Here is a 17,091-nt window from a genome sequence, read left to right on the forward strand (position 1 = left end):
ACAGGGCTGTTCGAAGGGGCCGGGATAGGGTGGGCTCCCTCATACATATAGGGCTCCTGTGGAGAAAAGGCGGGAAAACATTACAGCTCGTAGGCCACGCCCTCTGAAAGCAGAGTCCTCAAGTTTGGGCGGGAAAAGTGTGACAGGAAGGTGTGAGGGCCAAAGGAGGGCGCCATTATTCTTGCCTAAGGAGCTACAGGGTCCTCCTGTTACAGTAAGGTGTGAGGGCCTAAGGAGGAACCATTACTCTGGCCTAGAGCTATAGGATCCTTCTGTGACAGTAAGGTGTGAGAGCCTGTGTGGGGCGCCATTACCCTTGCCTAGAGGTATAGGACCCCCATGTGACAGGAAGGTGTGAGGGCCTGAGGGGGACACCATTGTCCTAAAATAAAACTATGAGCCCACTGTGACAAGGAGGTGTGAGAACCTGAGGGGGGGCGCCATTACCCAGTCCTAGAGCTATAGGACCCCCCCATGTGACAGGAAGGTGTGAGGGCCTGAGGGGGGCACCATTACCCTGGCCTAGAGCTATAGGTCCCCCCCATGTGACAGGAAGGTGTGAGGGCCTGAGGGGGGCACCATTACCCTGGCCTAGAGCTATAGGACCCCCCCCCCCCCATGTGATAGGAAGGTGTGAGGGCCTGAGGGGGGCACCATTACCCTGGCCTAGAGCTATAGGACCCCCATGTGACAGGAAGGTGTGAGGGCCTGAGGGGGGCACCATTACCCTGGCCTAGAGCTATAGGACCCCCATGTGACAGGAAGGTGTGAGGGCCTGAGGGGGGCACCATTACCTTGGCCTAGAGCTATAGGACCCCCCATGTGACAGGAAGGTGTGAGGGCCTGAGGGGGGCACCATTACCCTGGCCTAGAGCTATAGGACCCACCCCCCATGTGACAGGAAGGTGTGAGGGCTTGAGGGGGCACCATTACCCTGGCATAGAGCTATAGGACCCCCATGTGACAGGAAGGTGTGAGGGCCTGAGGGGGGCACCATTACCCTGGCCTAGAGCTATAGGACCCCCCCCCCCCCATGGGACAGTAAGGTTTGAGGGCTTGAAAGGGCACCATTACCCTGGCCTAGAGCTATAGGATACTCCTGTGACAGTAAGGTGTGAGGGCTTGAGGGGGCACCATTGTCCTAAAATAAAACTATAGGATCCCACTGTGACAAGGAGGGGTGAGAACCTAAGGGGGGGGGGGGCACCATTACCCAGGCCTAGAGCTATAGGAGCCCTGTGACAGGAAGGTGTGAGAGCCTGAGGGGGGGGGGCACCATTACCCTGGCCTAGAGCTATAGGATCCTCCTGTGACAGTAAGGTGTGAGAGCTTGAGGGGGCACCATTGTCCTAAAATAAAACTATAGGAGCCCACTGTGACAAGGAGGGGTGAGAACCTGAGGGGGACGCCATTACCCAGGCCTAGAGCTATAGGAGCCCTGTGACAGGAAAGTATGAGGGGGGCACTATTACCTTGGCCCACAGCTATAGGATCTCCATGTGACAGAAAGGTGTGAGGCCTAGAGCTATAGGATCCCCTGAGACAGAAAGGTGTGAGGACCTTAGGTTGGGCCATGACCCTGGCCTAGAGCTATAGGAGCCCACTGTGACAGGAAGGTGTGAGGGCCTGAGGGGGATGCTATTACCCTGACCCAGAGCTATAGGATCCGCCTGTGACAGGAAGGTGTGAGGACCTGAGGGGGGCGCCATTACCCTGGCCTAGAGCTATAAGCCCCCTGTGACAGGAAGTGTGGAGGTGACATTGTGAGGACGTTGAGTTAACTTTTTAGGAGGTTCTTTTGTGGGGGTGGGAATGTAGATCATGTGATCAGGAACGCCACAGATTTCGCCAGCGTTCAGGGTCATGTGCTGTGTCCTTTTGGTTTCAGGGTATCGGATGACATATAGATTAACATGGACGCTCTACAGAATGGTGAAGAAAACCACTGGCAGAATGATGAGGCAACGCCTGGACAGCAAGGTCTCGCAGAGCTGTGTGCTGGAACGGTGGCCCTCTGCTCTCTGTATTACATCCGCCTGATGAAGGAAAGAAGGAGACGGGAATTGGAACGGCGAGGAAGAATTTTACGTTTCCGGCGCACCAAAGCGAGGGAGCGCATGCACTTCGCTGTTCTGTGGACTTCGCAGCTGTTAAGCAGCTGGGAGGTTTCGTCATCTGTGAATATTGAAGAGAGGCAGGGAATCTATGGCAATGCCCGCTCCTCGCTGCTTTGGAACTCTGTTATAGAAAAAGCTTTTACCAACTTCGACTGGATTGAGAGCTTCCGTATGACAAAGTCAAGTTTTTGTTACTTGTGTGACCAGTTACGGCCAGTCATGGAGAACATAGATAGCGAAACACTTCAGGCCATCCCGGTAGAGGTGCGGTTGGCCATGACATTATGGCGTCTTGGCTCCTCGTGTGAATATCGAACTATTGAGAAAATCTTTGGAGTCTCACGTTCCACTATATCTAAGGTTGTTAAGGAGGTTTCTGAGGCTGTGGTCTCCATTCTTACCCCCAAGTTCATTACCATTCCTCGAGGAGACATTCTTCAGAACACCATGAAGAGTTTTGAGCGACTTTTTGGTATACCACAATTAGCCGGAATTATTGGCACTTTCCATGTTGCTATACGACCCCCCAGTGAACTGACTGGTCAGTATTTTAATACCAAAGGTTGGCACTCTGTGGTTCTTCAGGCTGTGGTGGACTCTGACCATTGCTTCTGGGACATAAATATCGGCAGTCCTGGAAACTCCTCCGACTCCCAAGTTTTATTGACTTCAGAGCTGTATGAATGGGGGACGGAAGGAACTCTTTTTCCTAATGTAGCGAAGTATGTTGGTGGAGCACAAATACCCATTCACTTACTAGGATCCCGTTCCTATCCCTTACTGCCCTGGCTGATGACTCCTTTTTCCAAACAGTTGGGCCCAGAGAGTACAAAGCTGAATAAACAGTTTTCGTCCGCCCTGCGTGTGGCAGAAGTAGCGTTTGGACGCCTCAGGGGACGCTGGTGTTGTCTGTTAAAACACAATAACTCTGATCTCTCATTCATACCTACTTTGATTGCTGCTTGCTGCACACTTCATAATGTTTGTGAGTCTCGTGGAGATCCATTCCAAGAACATTGGCTAGAAGAAGCCGCTGAGGAAGAGTTAGAACAGCCCAGTGAGGGCGAGGAGGATGAGTTGGTGCCGGAACGAAGGTCCGAGGAGATTCGAGATGCTCTTGCCAATAATGTATGTGCGCACAATGGTGGGCTGTAAAGGAGGGTCAGTCAGCTTTCTGGATCCTTGATATTTTATTTTACCCCTTAGTGTACTATAATGGGTTCATAAGACTTCCATTATTATTTTGCCTTTACTACTTCCTTAATGCCTTAGATCAGGGGTATTCAACCACTTTTAGATAAGGTCTACTTATTCTGGTCTGCAGTCAGGTGGAGGTCCGAGGTGTACACTAATTTCAGGTTCCCATGTAGTGCTCGCAACACGGAATAGGTCAAGACTGCTCTTATATACACCTATTAACAAGCAAAGCGCTAGCAGTTTAAGGGAGTATGAAAAGCGGCATTGTGGCTGCAGCCTCAACCACAATGCGACTGCTACGTGTGAACCCAGCCCAGCCACAGGGTTAAAAGAAGGCAAATGAGATTGAAAGAAGGGACTTGGGGTTACTTACTATTAATGTTACACACTATACCCTCATACACTGCCACACACTGTGTCCCCTATGTATAATAATATGATGGTGCCAGATGCAGTGCCCCCCAAAAATTATTCTTCCACGCATGATGCCCCTGAATGTAATACCGTCATACATGATGCCCCCTGAAAACCACAGCTCCACACACTTTACCCTCAAAATATAATACTACCATACGCTATACCCTCTAAATATAACCCACACACTGTACTCTCCAAATATAATACTGCCACACATTGTACCCCCTGAATATATATTTGCCATGCATGGTGCGCCCTGAATATAATATTGCCACACACACTGTATCCCTTGAATGTAATACTGCCAAATATAGCACCCCTTAATATAATACTGCCACACACGGTTTCCCCTCAGTATATTATTGCCATGTATGGTGCTCCCTGAATATATTATTGCCACACCCCCATGAATATAATACTGCCATACATAGTGCCCCCAAATATAATACCACCACACATAGGGCACCATTAAAACCTCTCTAGACACGGTTTCCCTACTGAATGTTACAGCAATAAAACTGCCGCCCTCCAATATCTGTATTAGACTGTGCCCCCCTCTATAAATAATATATTTGCTCTAAATGTAGAAAATCCTTCCTAAACTGATGTCTAAATCCTCTTTTTCATGTGTACTTAATGGTCTCTGATTCTTTGTAACTTCCTTGGACAGAACATAAACTTCTATAAAATCTAAATAATGTTTGGCATGTATGTGCTGTTAAAAAAGATTGACATTCTCTTCCATGGTATTTGGTGTTTGATATTTACATTGTATAGCAATATAAATGTCCACCTGATCTGAGCACTGGAGGACATACATGCTCTCCACATCCTCTTAATGAGCTGAGTGCTGAAGGGAACATATGGTCCATGATTCTTAGGGCTCATTCACACTAAGGAATGTTTGCATGGAGAGATTTCAGGCAGAGATTCCATTCGTATGCGTGCACTTGAAACAAAACAGCAATCGCCAATGGCAAACGATCATACGCTAACTAAGTTAAATACACAGCGAAACAGCGTATATAGATCAATGTATCAAAACCTTTATTAAACATGAATAAAACAGACATTTAAAATCGCATAAAATTACAAACATAATATATATAGCCCTTGTAATGGGCCTACCCAACCAGGGACAACCAGGGGGAAAGAGAAAAGGAGGTCAAGATAGTGTGCAGCAGCAAGTTCTGGGCATAAATTAAGCCAATGTATTGTAAACATTAGACACTAAGGTGCGATAAACAGTCAGCACCTTTGATGGATTGCCCTCTATTATGAAAAAATGCCAATAGGGGCAAAGGCCGCTGCCTAACACTAACAATAAGAGTATATAATATAACATGCCTAGTGGAGACAGTAGTTGGACCTCCTGCACCCGACGTTTCGTCACCAGACTTCTTCTGGGGTGGGCAAAACAAGCAGCACTAGGACTGCTCTGATGTGTACCGTCTCAGTGGGAGGCTGCTGTACCAAATTTTCAGTGCAAAATTCCTTTTACCCCCCCCCCCCCTAAAAAAAAAAAATAAGTGTCGTATGGATGCTCTTTTCTAGTGATATATATTTTTATAATGTGGCATTAAAAATATATAAAATTTTAGACCTTCCTAAAAAAAAAAAAAAAAAAACACCTGAGAATCCGTGCAACTTCTCCAATATCCTTTTTTGATCATAGTAGTTCAGATAATGAGGCACAATACATTTTCATGTAGATTTTGTCTTTTTACTTTTCTAAAATTTCTTACATTTTTTGATGGACCCCTCCAAGGTAATCATTGCTATAAAGCTCCATAAATTCATAATTCAAATCAACTAGAGAAATCTATTGATCTTATAATAAAATCGATTTTGAAGATTTTCATGAGAATATAATATAAGCCCTGTAAAGTCCTATAAAAGTAAAATGACATTTATAAAGTTATGCCAAAACAAAGTACACATATTATGAATGCGAATTATGTACTCATTTATGTGGCATGACTATATCTCCTTAATGCGGAGAATGGCAAATATTTTAAAATGCAAATTTCCAAATTCCAGATTTTTCAGTTTTTCACAAAATTTACCACTAACCTAAAGTACAATTGGGGAGATTTATCAAAACTTGTCCAGAGGAAAAGTTGCAGAGTTGACAAAAATGAAAGAAGTAATCTGATTGGTTGCTATGGGCAACTCAGCAACTTTTCGTCTGGAAAGGTTTGATAAATTTACTCCAATGGGTCACAAAAATACTTAGAATCACTTGTATAAGTTAAAGCTTCACAAAGTTAATATTACATAAAGTAAGGCAGGTTAGATTTGAATAATGAGCCTTGGACTTTACGAAATTATATTTAAGTCATATATTGTGGACAATTTACTCCTTTAAAGGGTTTATCCAGGAAAAAACTTTTTTTATATATCAACTGGCTCCAGAAAGTTAAACAGATTTGTAAATTACTTCTATAAAGATGTCTCGGGAACCGCCCAGTTTAGAAGAGGTTTTGCTATGGGGATTTGCTTCTAAACTGGGCGGTTCCCGAGACACCTGTCATCAGAGAGCACTTAGACAGAAAAGAACAACCTTAACTTCAGAAGCTCATAAGTACTAAAAGGATTAAGATTTTTTAATAGAAGTAATTTACAAATCTGTTTAACTTTCTGGAGCCAGTTGATATATAAAAGTTTTTTCCTGGATAACACCTTTAAAGACAGAAAATGAGTATTTGCCAAAAATAGGAGGGACACCATAGACTTGTCAGAGATTTCTATAGTCCCTATTTGTATCTGATTTTCTGAAGCAATAAGTCAGCCATGAGCTTCAAAAGACCTGTATTCATTTGAGTATTTTCTCTATTAACTTCCAAGCTATGAATTGAAGCCTACTGAAATGATAAAACTCTTATAGCAGGTCTTAGTATGAAGAAGGTCTCCAGAAATCTCCCAAAAGCATTAGCTGACACTAGGCTCTGAAAGGCAAACCAGGATGACAACCAGGGATGTAAGATTTCTGAATTTAAAGGGGTACTCCACTGGCCAGCGTTCGGAACTAAATGTTCTGAACACTGTTTTCGCACTGCGGGGGCCGGCCCCACCACTTGGGATGTCATGGTCACGCCCCCTCAATGTAAGTCAATTCGTGATGGTGGCCGTGAGGTTACGAGGGGCGTGGCCCACCTCCGCAGCACGAAAACAGCTTTTGGAACATTTAGTTCCAAACACTGGCCAGTGGAGTACCCCTTCAAGGGAGACTGATGTGCTTCAGGATTGATTTATCTAAGAATATATTGCTTTGAGATTGTAGAATACACTTTGCTATACCATAATAAACTTGGGGTAAGGACTGATGTTAAAGGGGTATTCCAGGATTTTTGTTTCTTTGAATGTAAGATGGGGGCAGCTAAGTTAGTCTAGTTACTAATATACTTCACTTACCTGGGTTTGGTGCCTGGTATCACATTTTTTCTCTTTTACCCAGAAGTTCATTTTTTGCAGCTTACAAAAAGAGTTTTCTCGAATCTTTCCCAGCTTGCTCTGCTGCCCAAGACAATACATCACAAGGCAGGTACTGGCTGCTTTGTCTGTTGTGTTTAAAGCCAGCCCAACGATGACGTTATGGGCGCACATGTGCATGCATTCATCATTACACAGATGCACAGCTTGTGTGTCAGGTGATGTCGGACAAGTGATGTGATTAAAGTAGGTGAGGCTGTGCTGCAATTGGTGGGGTGGGAAACATGGGAAGGGAAATAACTAATCTCTTACCTTGAAACAAAGCACCCTGGGGATTGTAGTCTAAGGGAGGTCAAAGAAACAGGAATTAGCTAGCTCCCAAAAAGAAGCCAGCAGCATGATGGGGGACACAGGACACGGCCATTAACCACCAACACAAGCCCAGATCCTTTGTAAGCATGTCCATTACTGTATGACACTTAAAGAGTACCTGTCATCATCTAAACTTTCCCTGATCCCCCTTCCCATCTGCCCCTTTCTCTAACTATGCCTATCCCTGTGTTTATTGAGGTTTAAAACGCTGTGAAAATACCTTTTTTCATCCCTCTTCATTAGCTCAGGAGCACTGTCTTTCTGAGGGGTGGAAGGAGGCGGGTCCCAGCAGGCATGATGTCACATGAAGCTTGGCTGGGGCTCTGCTTCTGCCAGTCTTCCTGTATGCTGCTCTCCCTCTGCAGCAGTGTTTCCCAACCAGGGTACCTCCAGCTGTTGCAAAACTAAAACTCCCAGCATGCCCAGAAAGCCAACAGCTGTCCGGGCATGCTGGAAGTTGTAGTTTTGCAACAGCTGGAGGCACCCTGGTTGGGAAACACTGCTCTGCAGTGTGCATACAGACTAAGTACAAGGGAGGGACGGCAGCCTGTCTCTCTATCTCCTGTGTCTCTCTGCACTAAAAAGTCAATGCTGAGAACCAGGGGCGGTGGGGGCAATTACACAGAGCAGGGAGTGCAGTGAGATAATACAATGTATAAGATAACGTGTGGTGAGGGGCAGGGGGGAGGGGGAGGTGACTGGCTGTTATATGAGAGGCATGTGCAGGCTTGTAGCTCACAGGCTGGGAGCGAGTCCTGAGCTGAGAGCACTGAACTTCCGGTGGAAGGACCAGAACCCTTTCAGCATTAGTCCTAAAAGCTGTACACTTACTATGAAAAGCATAGGAAGCTGCCTGCAGACCAGGCATAGAAGAGAGACCCCTAGTGGCCAAAAGTATAAAATGAAAAAACTGGTATTAATATTAATATTTTTTAATGAAGATATATTACAATATCTCTTCATTAATGATTATGAACAACATATTAAAAGTTTTTGTTGATGACAGGTACTCTTTAATTACTAAAGTAATTTTTTGTTGGATAACCCCTTAAGATTTTCCATATAAATCAGGACTGTATTTTCTTTCATTAACCCCTTAAGGACTGAGCCCTTTTTCACCTTAAAGGGGTACTCCGCCCCTGGCATCTTATCCCCTATCCAAAGGATAGGGGATAAGATGTCAGATCGCCGGTGTCCCGCTGCTGGGGCCCCCGGGGACTGCTGCTGCAGCACCCCGCTATCATTACTGCGCAGAGCAAGTTTGCTCTGTGCGTAATGGCGGGCGATACAGGGGCCGGAGCAGCGTGACATCATGGCTCCGCCCCTCATGACATCATGGCCCGTCCCCTTAATGCAAGTCTATGGCAGGGTGCGTGACGACCTCCACGCCCCCTCCCATAGACTTGTATTGACGGGGGCGGGCCGTGACGTCTCAAGGGGCGGAGCCGTGACGTAACGATGCTCCGGCCCCTGTATTGCCCGTCATTACGTGCAGAGCGATCTCGCTCTGCGCAGTAATGATAGCAGGGTGCTGCAGCAGCGATCCCCGGGGTCCCCAGCAGCGGGACCCCGGCGATCCGACATCTTATTCCCTATCCTTTGGATAGGGGATAAGATGTCTAGAGGCGGAGTACCCCTTTAAGGATACAGCCCTTTTTTGCAATTCTGACCACTATCACTTTATGCATTAATAACTCTGGGATGCTTTTACCGATTATTCTGATTCCGAGATTGTTTTTTCGTGACATATTCTACTTTAACACAGTGGTAAATTTCCGTCGTTACTTGCATCCTTTCTTGGTGAAAAATCCCAAAATTTCATGAAAATTTAGAAAATGTTGCATTTTTCTAACTTTGAAACTCTCTGCTTGTAAGGAAAATGGATATTCCAAATAAATTGTATATTGATTCACAAATACAATATCTCTACTTTTATGTTTGCATCATAAATTTGACATGTTTTTACTTTTGGAAGACACCAGAGGGCTTCAAAGTTCAGCAGCAATTTGCCAATTTTTCACAACATTTTCAAAATCGGAATTATTCAGGGACCAGTTCAGATTTGAAGTGGATTTGAGGGGTCTTCATATTAGAAATACCCCATAAATTACCCCATTATAAAAACTGCACCCTCCAAAGTATCCAAAATGACATTCAGTAAGTGTGTTAACCCTTTAGGTGTTTCATAGGAATAGCAGCAAAGTGAAGGAGAAAATTCAAAATCTTAATTTTTTACACTCGCATGTTCTTGTAGACCTAGTTTTTGAAATTCTACAAGGGGTAAAAGGAGAAAAAGCCCTGCAAAATTTGTAACCCAATTTCTCTCGAGTTAAATACCTCAACAGTGCATGTCAAGTGTTCGGCGGGCGCAGTAGAGGGCTCAGAAGGGAAGGAGCGACAATTGGATTTTGGAGAGTAAATTTTTCTGAAATGGTTTTTGGGTGGCATGTCACATTTAGGAAGCCCATATGGTGCCAGAACAGCAAAAAAACTCCAACATGGCATACTATTTTGGAAACTACACCCCTCAAGGAACGTAACAAGGGTTCCAGTGAGCCTTAACCCCCCACAGGTGTTTGACGACTTTTTGTTAAAGTCGGATGTGTAAATGACATTTTTTTTTCACTAAAATGCTGGTTTTCCCCAAAATTTTACATTTTTGCAAGGGGTTATAGGAGAAATGCCACCCAAAATTTGTAACCCCATCTCTTCTGGGTATGGAAATACCCCATGTGTGGACGTCAAGTGCACCGCGGGCGCACTACAATGCTCAGAAGAGAAGAAGTCACATTTGGCTTTTGGAAAGCAAATTTTGCTGAAATGGTTTTTGGGGGGGCATGTCACATTTAGGAAGCCCATATGGTTCCAGAACAGCAAAAAAAAAAAAAAAAACGCATACTATTTTGGAAACTACACCCCTCAAGGAACGTAACAAGGGGTACAATACCCCATATGTGGATGTAAAGTGCTCTGCGGGCAAACTACAATGCTCAGAAGAGAAGGAGCACCATTGAGCGTTTGGTGAGAGAATTTGGTTGGAATAGAAGTCGGAGGCCATGTGCATTTACAAAGCCCCCCGTGGTGCCAGAACAGTGGACCCCCCACATGTGATCCAATTTTGGAAACTACACCTCTCACAGAATTTAATAAGGGGTGCAGTGAGTATTTACACCCCACTGGCGTTTGACAGATCTTTGGAACAGTGGGCTGTGCAAATGAAAAATTAACTTTTTCATTTTCACGGACCACTGTTCCAAAAATCTGTCAGACGCCTGTGGGGCGTGAATGCTCACTTTACCCCTAATTACATTTTGTGAGGGGTGTAGTTTCCAAAATAGGGTCACATGAGGAGGGGGGGTCCACTGTTCTGGCACTATGGGGGCTTTGTAAACACACATGGCCTTCAATTTCGGACACATTCTCTCTCCAAAATCCCAATGGCGCTCATTCTCCTCTGAGCATTGTAGTTCGCCCGCAGAGCACTTTACATCCACATATGGGGTATGTTCTTAAAAATTTTGGGGGGCTTTTTTCCTATTACCCCTTGTGAAAATGAAAAATGTGGGGTAACACCAGCATTTTAGTGAAATTTTTTTTTTTTTCCATTTTCACATCCAACTTTAACGAAAATGTGTCAAACACCTGTGGGGTGTTAAGGCTCACTATACCCCTTGTTACATGCCCTGAGGGGTGTAGTTTCCTAAATGGGGTCACATGTGGGTATTTATTGTTTTGCATTTATGTCAGAACCGCTGTAAAATCACCAATTTAGACCTCAAATGTACATAGTGCGCACTCACTCCTGAGCCTTGTTGTGCATCCGCAGAGCACTTTACGTCCACATATGGGGTATTTCCGTATTCAGGAGAAATTGCGTTACCAATTTTGGGGGTCTTTTTTTTTTTCCTTTTACCGCTTGTGAAAATTAAAAGTATGGGGCAACACCAGCATGTTAGTGTAAAAATTAATTTTTTTTACACTAACATGCTGGTGTACACCCCAACTTTACCTTTTCATAAGGGGTAAAAGGAGAAAAAGCCCCCCAAAATTTGTAATGCAATTTCTCCCGAGTATGGAGATACATATGTGGCCCTAAACTGTTTCCTTGAAATACGACAGGGCTCTGAAGTGAGAGAGCGCCATGTGCATTTGAGGCCAAAATTAGGGATTTGAATCCGCCACAAAAATACCCCACGGCAGTGTTTCCCAAACAGGGTGTCTCCAGCTGTTGCAAAACACCCAGCATGCATAGAAAGTCAGTGGCTGTCCGGCAATACTGGGAGTTGTTGTTTTTCAACAGCTGGAGGCTCTGTTTTGAAAACAGTGCCGCCCAAGACGTTTTTTTGGGGGGGGAGGGGGGGACTGTGTAGGGGTATGTGTATATGTATTGTTTTACTTTTTATTTTGTGTAAGTGTAGTGTAGTATTTTTAGGATACATTCACACGGTTGGATTTACAGTGAGTTTGAGCTGGGAGTTTGAGCCGCGGTGGAAAATTTGCCGCATCTCAAACTTGCAGCAGAAAACTTGCTGTAAATCCGCCCGTGTGAATGTACCCTGTACATTCACATGGGGGGGGGGGGGGGAACCTACAGCTGTTGCAAAGTTACAACTCCCAGCATAAACTGACAGACCATACATGCTGGGAGTTGTAGTTATGCAACAGCTGGAGACACATTGGTTGCGAAACACTGAGCGTTTGTTACTTAACTCAGTGTTTTACAACCAGTGTGCCTCCAGCTGTTGCAAAACTACAACTCCCAGCATGTACAGTCTCTCTCTGTACTGCATGCTGGGAGTTGTATTTTTGCAACAGCTGGAGGCACACTTCTAAAACTCCCAGCATGCCCTTTGGTAGTCTGTGCATGCTGGGAGTTGTAGTTATGCAACAGCTGAATGCATACTTTTTCATAGAAAAAAATGTGCCTCCAGCTGTTGCAAAACTACAACCCCCAGCATGCACAGACTACCAAAGGGCATGCTGGGAGTTGTAGTTGGAACTCCAGCTGTTGCAAAACTACAACTCCCAGCATGCCCTTTGGCTGTGCATGCTGCGAGTTGTTGCTAAGCAACAGCAGGAAGTGAACAGGACTCACCTCCTACTGTATCCTGCCGACCGGGACCGCCGTGCTGTATCCTGCCGAGGGACCGATCCTGCTGCTCCTGTTGCCGCCACCAATCCTGAGGGGACCCCTGCCGGACCAGGCCAAGGTAGGAGACCCCCGCCGGCGCTGATCTCCGCTCCGATCGCCATCCCGATCACCGCCCAGCAGGTCCGTGATTGATCGGTCGTTCCGACTGATCAATCATGTGATGGTGAGGCGGCACCCGTGCCACCTCACTCCTGCTGGGTATCGGTGAATGGGGCTGTCTCGGACAGCCCCATTCACCCTTTTTTTCCGGGTCACCAGAGACCCGATTTGGCCCGGAATAGCGCAGATCGCCGGTCTGAATTGACTGACGATTTGCGCAGATCGCCGGCATGTGGGGGTCTCGGGACCCCCCCTGGGCGATATGCTGGAGACACGGTGTGGAGACACGGTGATCCAGGAAAGCTGCGCCGTAAATGTACGGCGCTGTGCGCTAAGTACTTCTTAGCAGCGCTGTACATTTACGACGCTCGTCCTTAAGGGGTTAATGTCCAAACTGTTAGAAAACAGCCTGATGTCTGACAGCTTCCAAAAGTTAGATGAACGAGCTGCACCTGCGCCGGACTCCCGTGCCTGCTGTGGAACTGCAAGCTGCGCGGGCCGGCTTGCTTAAGGTACCGTACCCTTTCCACCCCACTGTTCACCTTCTCAACCCTGTCTAAACCCCCCCCCCCGTCACCCAGGTCCACCCTCTGTCCCCCCCCCCCCCTGTCAGCCATGTCTGCCTACCCCTGTCACCCCCCCCCCGTCAGCCATGTCCGCCTTGTCCACCTCCCTGTCCATCTCTATCACCCTTCCCCCCCCCCCCTGTCACCCATGTAATCCCACCCAGTCACCCATGTAATCCCACCCAGTCACCCATGTAATCCCACCCAGTCACCCATGTAATGCCACCCAGTCACCCATGTAATGCCACCCAGTCACCCATGTAATGCCACCCAGTCACCCATGTAATGCCACCCAGTCACCCATGTCCACCCTCCCCCTGTCACCCATGTCCACCCTCCCCCTGTCACCCATGTCCACCCTCCCCCTGTCACCCATGTCCACCCTCCCCCTGTCACCCATGTCCACCCTCCCCCTGTATCCCATGTCCACCCTCCCCGTCACCCATGTCCACCCTCCCCCTGTCACCCATGTCCACCCTCCCCCTGTCACCCATGTCCACCCTCCCCCTGTCACCCATGTCCACCCTCCCCGTCACTCATGTCCACACCCCCCGTCACCCATGTAGATGAACGAGCTGCACCTGCGCCGGACTCCCGTGCCTGCTGTGGAACTGCAAGCTGCGCGGGCCGGCTTGCTTAAGGTACCGTACCCTTTCCACCCCACTGTTCACCTTCTCAACCCTGTCTAAACCCCCCCCCCCGTCACCCAGGTCCACCCTCTGTCCCCCCCCCCCCCTGTCAGCCATGTCTGCCTACCCCTGTCACCCCCCCCCCCGTCATCCATGTCTGCCTTGTCCACCCCCCTGTCCATCTCTGTCACTCATGTTTACCCCGTCTACCCCCGTAGTCTACCCTGTCACCCATGTCCACCCTCCTGTTCACCCATCTGTCCCTTTGTCACCCCAGTCCACCCCTCTCTGTCACTCCTGTCCCTCTTTTACCCCCATGTCCACCCCTCTGACCCCCTGTCACCCATGTCCACCCCCCCTGTCACCCATGTCCACCCCCCCTGTCACCCATGTCCACCCCCCTGTCACCCATGTCCACCCCCCCTGTCACCCATGTCCACCCTCCCTGTCACTCATGTCCACCCTCCCCGTCACTCATGTCCACCCCCTCTCACTCATGTCCACCCTCCCTGTCACCCATGTCCACCCTCCCTGTCACTCATGTCCACCCTCCCCGTCACTCATGTCCACCCCCTCTCACACATGTCCCCCCACCTGTCATCCCCGTCACCCATGTCCACCCCCACCTGTCATCCCCGTCACCCATGTCCACCTCCCCTCTCACCCATGTCCACCCTCCTGTCATCCATGTCTGCCTTGTCCACTCCCCTGTCCAACCCTGTCACTCATGTTTACCCCCCCCCGTCTACCCCCGTAGTCCACCCTGTCACTCATGTCCACCCTCCTGTTCACCCATCTGTCCCTTTGTCACCCTTGTTCATCCCTCTGACCCCCTGTCTCCCATGTCCACTCTCCTGTCATCCATGTCCACCCCCATCCAACCCTCTGTCACCCCTGCCCATCCCTGTCACCCATGTTCACCCTCCATTGTCCACCCCTCTGACCACATCCTTGTCACCCATGTCCACCCTTCCCTGTCACCCATGTCCACCCTTCCCTGTCACCCATGTCCACCCTTCCCTGTCACCCATGTTCACCTTCCTGTCACCCATGTCCACCCCCCATCACTCATGTCCACCCGCACTAACACATGTCCCCCCACCTATCATCCCCGTCACCCATGTCCACCCCCCCCCTCACCCATGTCCACCCTCCTGTCATCCACGTCTGCCTTGTCCACTCCCCTGTCACTCATGTTTACCCCCCTGTCTACCCCCGTTGTCTACTCTGTCACCCATGTCCACCCTCCTGTTCACCCATCTGTCCCTTTGTTACCCCAGTCCACCCCTCTGTCACTCCTGTCCCTCTTTTACCCCCTTGTCCACCCCTCTGACCCCCTGTCCACCCTCCTGTCACCCATGTCCACCCCCTGTCCACCCCTCTGTCACCCCTATGCCCCCGTCACCCATGTTCACTCTTCTACACCCATCTATCACCCTTGTACACCTCCCTACACCCCTCTGTACACTCCTCTACACCCCTCTCTCACCCATGTACACTTCTCTACAGCCCTCTGTCATCCATGTACACTTCTCTACACCCCTCTGTCACCCATGTACACTTCTCTACACCCCTCTGTCACCCATGTACACTCCTCTACACCCCTCTGTCACCCATGTACACCCATCTGTCACCCATGTACACTTCTCAACACCCCTTTGTCACCCATGTACACTCAACTACACCCCTTTGTCACCCATGTACACTCCTCTACACCCCTCTGTCACCCATGTACACCCATCTGTCACCCATGTACACTCCTCTACACCCATCTGTCCACACCTCTACACCCCTGTCACCCTTTGTACACTCCTCAACACCACTCTGTCCACTCCTCTACACCCCTGTCACCCATGTACGCTCCTCTACACCCCTTTCACCCATGTATGCTCCTCTACATCCCTGTCACCCATGTACACTCTTCTGCACCCCTCTGTCACCCATGTACACTCCTCTATTCCCCTCTGTCACCCATGTACACTCCTCTATACCCCTTTTTCACCCATGTACACTCCTCTACACCCCTGTCACCCATATACACTCCTCTATACCCCTCTGTCACTCATGTACACTCCTCTATACCCGTCACCCATGTACACTCCTCTATACCCCTGTCACCCATGTACACTCCTCTATACCCCTGTCACCCATGTACACTCCTCTACACCCATCTGTCACACATGTACACTCCTCTACACCCCTCTGTCACCCATGTACACTCCTCTACACCCCTCTGTCACCCATGTACACTCCTCTATACCCCTCTGTCACCCATGTACACTCCTCTACACCCCTCTGTCACCCATGTACACCCCTCTGTCACTCATGTACACTCCTCTACACCCCTCTGTCACTCATGTACACTCCTTTACACCCATCTGTCCACTCCTCTACACCCCTGTAACCCATCTACGATCCTATACACCCCTTTGTACATTCCTCTACACCCCTTTCACCCATGTATGCTCCTCTACACCCTCTGTCACCCATGTACACTCCTCTATACCCCTGTCACCCATGTACACTCCTCTACACCCATTTGTCACACATGTACACTACTCTACACCCCTTTGTACACTCCTCAACACCACTCTGTACACTCCTCTACAGCCCTGTCACCCATGTATGCTCCTCTACACCCCTTTCACCCATGTATGCTCCTCTACACCCCTGTCACCCATGTACACTCCTCTACACCCCTCTGTCACTCATGTACACTCCTCTACACCCCTCTGTCACTCATGTACACTCCTCTACACCCATCTGTCCACTCCTCTACACCCCTGTCACCCATCTACGCTCCTATACACCCCTTTGTACATTCCTCTACACCCCTTTCACCCATGTATGCTCCTCTACACCCTCTGTCACCCATGTACACTCCTCTATACCCCTCTGTCACCCATGTACACTCCTCTACACCCATTTGTCACACATGTACACTACTCTACACCCCTTTGTACACTCCTCAACACCACTCTGTACACTCCTCAACACCCCTGTCACCCATGTACACCCCCTCTGTCACCCATGTACACCCATCTGTCACCCATGTACACTCCTCTACACCCCTCTGTCACCCATGTACACCCATCTGTCACCCATGTACA

The 17,091-nt window shown here is 48.3% G+C and overlaps 1 protein-coding gene across 5 annotated transcripts in view; it reads left to right on the top strand.

The window, feature by feature from the left end:
• Positions 1–7,929, top strand: part of LOC130330970 (uncharacterized) — an 8,064-nt gene extending 135 nt beyond the window's left edge. Inside the window, exons 1-2 of one of the 5 annotated variants that reach the window (XM_056553642.1) lie at positions 14–285; positions 1,889–7,929. In XM_056553642.1, coding sequence (XP_056409617.1) covers positions 1,914–3,272 — 1,359 coding nt within the window. In that variant the 5' untranslated portion in view covers positions 14–285; positions 1,889–1,913 and the 3' untranslated portion in view covers positions 3,273–7,929. Of the gene's footprint in view, positions 1–13; positions 286–1,888 lie in introns of those variants that run through there. The other 4 variants (XM_056553644.1, XM_056553645.1, XM_056553646.1 and 1 more) reach the window with 4 other exon arrangements.
• Positions 7,930–17,091: the final 9,162 nt, after the last annotated feature.

This window comes from Hyla sarda, unplaced genomic scaffold, assembly GCF_029499605.1.
Source record: "Hyla sarda isolate aHylSar1 unplaced genomic scaffold, aHylSar1.hap1 scaffold_344, whole genome shotgun sequence".
Classification (NCBI taxonomy): domain Eukaryota; kingdom Metazoa; phylum Chordata; class Amphibia; order Anura; family Hylidae; genus Hyla; species Hyla sarda.